The following is a 6,012-nucleotide window of genomic DNA, read 5'->3' as shown; positions in this document are numbered from 1 at the left end:
TCTTGGTAGCGATTCACATTTTTGGGATGTAACCCGTTTACCAGTCTTTTCCAAAAAGAACTTGACAAGAAGCGAGTTGCGAAAAAAAAGCCCTGGTTTTATCAATTATAAATGTCAAGAACGGATGTTTTACAAACCCTTATTTGAGCTATGATTGTGCGACTGGCCACAGTGACGCGTTAGAGAACTCTGTAATGTCACCGTGGCTAATATGTTAAAAATAAATATAAAATATCTAAAATGACGGTAAAGGGATTATTGCTCAAATTGCGATCGCACGTACGATAATCGTTGCCACAAAATCGCGAATACGGAATATCTGGAGTTAGTACAATATTTCGCGTGAATGCCTTTAGATTGCTGGAGTTTTTGGGTGCCAAATGTTCCGTGATCGAGATTTTACCGCACACACAATATAAATATTAGAGGGAACGTTGTTTATATGGTTATTATCTTTTAAATTTAAAATCATAGTGAACAACGATTTGTATCCCTTATTTATTTTGAATTCTTAATTAAAATTAACATCAACTAGCAAATTTCAATATAAATTGAAAATTGGTTACAAAAATGTAAATAAAAACACGAAAATAATCTGATTAATTTTATTTATTTTTTCATTTCAAGATAAATATATCGCTATCATAAAAAAACCTGTTCAGTAACAGCAAAAAGTTCATAAACTTAATATTCCTATTGTAAATAAATCTATATATAAAAATACAATTCAAATTCGAAAAAATAACAACATACAAATTCATATATTTTAAACTAAAAATTTGATTCATATAGAAGGCATTTTAAAATAAAAACGTTCTTTAACATTCTTATCATTAATTGGTGAATGTGCTCTAATACCAAAAGTGGTGGGCCGTTTTGTAGGATCGTGCGATAACATTAAACGGAGCAATTTGTACTAAAAATCAGAAGAAATGTATAATTATGTACATAATTATATTTTATAAAACAAAAAAGATTTATTATCTATAAGCGCACCTCATTGGGGAAAGCATCGATTAATGTTTGTGTGAAAGTTCCGACATGCAGTTTTTCCAAGACTTTAATCCTTTCAACTCCAGTTTTGAAAATAGATAAAAATTCTACCAAAATAATCCCAAGAGCCCAAATATCCACCTTATGGTTATAAGTCTTTGTGACCTTTTGCTCTGGGGCTTTATAAAATCCAGTACCTAGTTGAATAGTCACCAAACTATAATAATTATACACAAATTTGAAAATAAAATACATGTATGTACAACTCTTACTAACCAACGTCTAACGTATGTTCCAATTTATTTGGCAGTTTTACGTTTATATCACCATTATTTAATGAATCAACGATATAATTGGTTGTTAATCCAAAATCACCAATTTTAATATAATCATCAGAGAAAAAAAATATATTTTCAGGTTTTAAATCTCGATGAATGAAACCCTGTTCATGCATATATTCCACTCCACTTACAATTTGTTTAAAATAAGAAACAGTCTGGGCGTATATGAAATGTGACAAAATGATATAATTAATGAATTTTTTTTTAAATGCATAATATGGGAAAATTTAATGTATACCTTTTCTTTGCGTATTTCTAGCATTTTAGAATTATTCAACCAATCTCTTAGATTCCCCGATTTGCACAATTGCATTTGGATATAAAAATAAGCCTTGCTACAAATACTTGACTCATACCTTGTAAGATAACTTCCAGGTTGTAACAACTCTAAAGAAGATTCATCATTTTCCATCTCCCTATGATAAAAAATACAATAGTAAAAAATTATAAATTATAAGAAATTAAAAGTAATCTAAAATAGTTACGATTTTAGAGGATCGTCCCAATCGAGTGGCGGTTCTTCTAACCAAGAATGATGATAACGTACAAGATTATTGTGATCTAAATTTGCTTGTGCTTGAACTTCACGCACTATTTGATCCATTTCATCTTTTCTGAAAATTTTTCAAAATAAAACCTTAGATAAATAGCTTGTTTAAAAGGGCCTAAAAGAAAATTATATTTAAATGTATGTATGTAGTATATGAAAAATATAAAAACAATAGACCAATCAAGCTCAAAAAATTTTCTTAGTGACAGCAGAAAATAAATTAAAACTATTCTGAATGTAAATAAACTCATTATATACAAAAATGAAAATACATAATTACTTCATTTCAATCCTTTTAATAGCATAAGTACAATTGTCATGTTTGTGACGAGCTTCAAAAACAAATCCAAATCCTCCTTCTCCCAACTTCTTGTTGTATTCGAATTTTTTAACAAATTCGCTATTATATACGTCGTCATTGAACTCTTTGACGGTAAGATTTTCAAATTTTTCTTCAATAGCAGATGAACTTTCATTGAAATACGCATAAAATCCAATATCCGAATATTTATGACCTAATCATCGAATAAAAAATTATTTATATATACGTATGTATATATTCTAGAATACATACACGTATATAATCAGTGCCGGCCTTACACCCGATGGCGCCCCCGGGCAATTTTTTCTAAACACCCTTAGAAAAAACTTTCGGCTTTGGCGCTCTAATCTAAAATTTTGAATGTCTTTTGGAGCTCTAATTTTAAATTTTATAGCGCCTTTGGTGCATCGTGCGGCGCCCTAACTTATTTGGCGCCCTCAGGCCCCGCCTGACCCAGCCCCCCCCCTAAAACCGGCACTGTATATAATAGATATAGAAGTAAAAATTAAAATACCATTTGAGAATTTCCGACCTAAATTTTGCATTAAGTCATCATCTATATTGAGTATTTTATCAAAATTCATTTGATTAGATTTTTGAACTTTGATCCGTGGAGATTCTTGAATATATGCATTCTTTAATAAAATATAGATTAGTATACATATATATTTGTATAGTATATAATATTATATGAAAACTTTTTTACATCTTCCATACATGTGTAGAAAAAACTTGGCAGAATTCCGCTATCATTAGGCATCACATGAGGTGAACTAAATAAATCCAATTTTTGTAGTCGTTCATTTTCTAGAATCCACACATTTGCAATTGAAGATCTAAGCTGTAAATTAAAATTTATACAACTTACTGTGTTGAATATATACATATATGATCGAGAAATTGTGTGAAAACTTACTTCTATCTTCCAAAAGAAGTTGTAACGACTGTAATTAGCACCAATCTTTCGAGTTATTACACCTTTGGGTGGATCCACTACGATGGAACTGATCGCTGAGGAAGTGACATCTGAATCGTTTTGGATTTCAGGACGTGCATCTTTTTTAAGATGAATGTCATATTCCGTAACGTTCATACTCCATCTAAAGAACACTTCTTTTAACAATTTTTTATTTGCATTGATAATTTCACTGAAATAAGCAATAACAACTTTGTTTTCAAATTATGTTGATGGTTGGCGTGCAGTATTTGTATTGTAGATTTTAAGATCAAGGGAGTTCTCGGCACACAATCTTCATTTTTATCCAAATTTTCCAAGACTTTTTGTGAACTCTTGTGATTAACAAACCCCATAGGCAATGAAAGATTTTTGGCAAAAGTAATTTTGTTACCTGAAATATAATATAATATGTAGTACACGAAGTTCTATCAAATATAAAGAAAATCGCTATACATAAAAAAGTGATGTTCGTACCAGTAAAAATTACATCACCGATGCAAGGGCACATAGAAATCAATTGTTCCATTGAAACTTGCATTTGCACTGGTATTGATTTGTTTACCAGTTTGTACAGCCCTCCGCCCGAGGTGGGTATTATACGGACAATTTTTCCATTATATTCTATAGACTTTAGTTAAAAAATAGTATAAAATATATAAACAACTCATCTTCACAAGTACATATATTACGAAATTAAACCACAAAGTAAATACCTGTGAAGTCTTATTCGACTGGACCAATGGTAGTCCCGCTTTAAAGCTCCAGACGATTATTCCCAAGAATAGATCTATAGCACACAGTCTCCCATTCACCGTACTCACAATAATTAAACTAAAATAAAAATATTTCGCATTTAAGTATGTAAAAATGTGTAGGTATCATTTTATAAGCTTCACTTGTTAGTACATATGTTGCGATACAAAATTTGTGAGCTAATTTTTTTCATAAAACTTACTCATCCAGTTGATACTTGCTTAGTTGCAAAATGGTTAGTTGGGCAATTATTCTTGATAAGCTACGGATTAAGAAATTCTTAAAGTCTTGCAAGATACAATTCTCCACTTCTTTCAAACTAGTATCTGTTAATTCATCACCGAGAGTAACTTTGATGGAGTTCAAAATTAAGTTGGATATTCTATCAGATAGAAGAAAATTCACGATACTCAATTTTACATCCGAAAAATCCTTGTTGTCATCGTCATATTCTTTCCATATTTTTATTAGTAAAATCTGTAGAGAACTGTATACTTTTTGTGTCTGTTTTTTATCTATGGAAAAATCGTGTAGCATTCGGTGTAAGATTGGAAACTTTGGCTTTTTTTGATAACGAAGAAGCTTCAATTCCCTCGTGAGGATTTCATACGCTTGTTTACCGATCGACATCTCTGCAGAAAACTGATGGAATAAACAGAAATTCATATGTATATTAGGTTTACACTTTGATTATTTATGTAATGATTCAATTTTTATTTATGTAAAATGCAAACACTTCCTCTAATCCAAAAAGAGTTTTTGCATCATACAATATTTAAATTAAATAGAATATGTTGTCATCTTTACCTTCTACTGTAATATATTATGAATCTATATACATATGTTCATGTATTTGCGACTACTTTGACATATTTACATATGTTCGTGAGTCACGGTATTGATAAAATCAAAGTGTCTATGACCTTGCACATAACTTGTACATTTATAATGTCCCACCAGTACACTTAGTATTTCAATGCAAAAGCATTTATAATATTTTATGAGAACATCTTCTAATGAGAAAATGGTGTTCTAGCAGTACGTATGTACTTCGTCGGCCTGCAGAGGATAAATATACTAAAAAATAAAAAAAAGGAAATGACGCATATCGCGCCGCATACACACTTTACAGATAGCACTGTGCAAAAATCAAAATACCAGTGGTTATAAACCATCAATATGATGAGATTATCCAGGGCCGCGCCTATCATATGTATAAATGTGTGCACCTAGGCGACCGAAAGAAATGAGAATTGAAAAAATTATGTTCCTTAAAAAATACGAAACAAGACATCGTACTTTTTAAAATGCATTTAGGTTGTCTTGTTGTATACTTGTGGATTGTTTTTTGTAAGTTACAACTTGTAACACACCCAAATATATAATTGGGGGAAATAACGGGATAGTAGGTATATCTTAGATCCACCCTGAGCTAGGTCTTTTATGTTCTATTATCTTTGCGATTGCCAGATGTACATATTTCTTCAATTTTCGACATGCGGGTCATTAAAAAATTCTTCTTGGGTCAGTGTCTGACCCACGGGTCATAGGTTCGCCCAGTGGCGTAGCGAAATGGGGGGAGTCCAGGGGGTCTGGACCCCCCCCCCCTTGGCGGAGTGCAGTCGGCGGCAAAATATCCCACTCCTGTCGCAATTGATCGTTTGTACCATTTTTGGATAGTTTTTATCTCAAATCCATAACAGATTTTTAGGACGTAAAGATATACTTGAAAATTTCCAATGTTTTGCTTCCTGATGGAAAAAGCTCTCAACCATCAAGTGTTTTAAAAAATAAGATAAAGACTTTGGGGGAAATTTACAACCAAGATATATTTTGTGGGCCTTGCATTCTAACTGAAGAGTTGGAAAATGTGGTGGCAATATATAAGTACTAGTGAAAATCGACCAAAGACGCACTAGCTGCAATTGCAATTTGCAATCCTTCAATTTTCCCCATTATTTACATACTTCTAAAAATTCTAGCAACACTTCCAGTGACAACAGCCACAAGTGAACGGAGCTTTTCCACACTACGATGACTAAAAACATATTTAAGAAATATGTACGATGTCGGAAAATCGACTAAATGGACTTGC

At 31.8% G+C, this 6,012-nt stretch overlaps 1 protein-coding gene across 1 annotated transcript; it reads right to left on the bottom strand.

Annotated features, from left to right (window-relative positions):
- Nucleotides 1-591: 591 nt before the first annotated feature.
- LOC143910503 (uncharacterized) lies at nucleotides 592-5,079 on the bottom strand. Its single transcript, XM_077429003.1, has 14 exons — nucleotides 4,725-5,079; nucleotides 4,120-4,559; nucleotides 3,878-3,995; nucleotides 3,639-3,792; nucleotides 3,375-3,555; nucleotides 3,123-3,306; nucleotides 2,913-3,047; nucleotides 2,721-2,841; nucleotides 2,165-2,399; nucleotides 1,820-1,948; nucleotides 1,573-1,750; nucleotides 1,270-1,489; nucleotides 997-1,190; nucleotides 592-916 (listed from the first exon to the last, which is right to left on the bottom strand). Exons 2-14 carry the CDS (start codon nucleotides 4,545-4,547, stop codon nucleotides 785-787), a joined length of 2,409 nt encoding a protein of 802 aa, XP_077285129.1. The 5' UTR covers nucleotides 4,548-4,559; nucleotides 4,725-5,079; the 3' UTR covers nucleotides 592-784.
- Nucleotides 5,080-6,012: the final 933 nt, after the last annotated feature.

The sequence above is a fragment of the Arctopsyche grandis genome, chromosome 4 (genome assembly GCF_051622035.1).
Source record: "Arctopsyche grandis isolate Sample6627 chromosome 4, ASM5162203v2, whole genome shotgun sequence".
NCBI lineage: Eukaryota > Metazoa > Arthropoda > Insecta > Trichoptera > Hydropsychidae > Arctopsyche > Arctopsyche grandis.
Note: the sequence above shows the minus strand (reverse complement) of the source record. Positions and strands in the feature narration are given on the sequence as shown.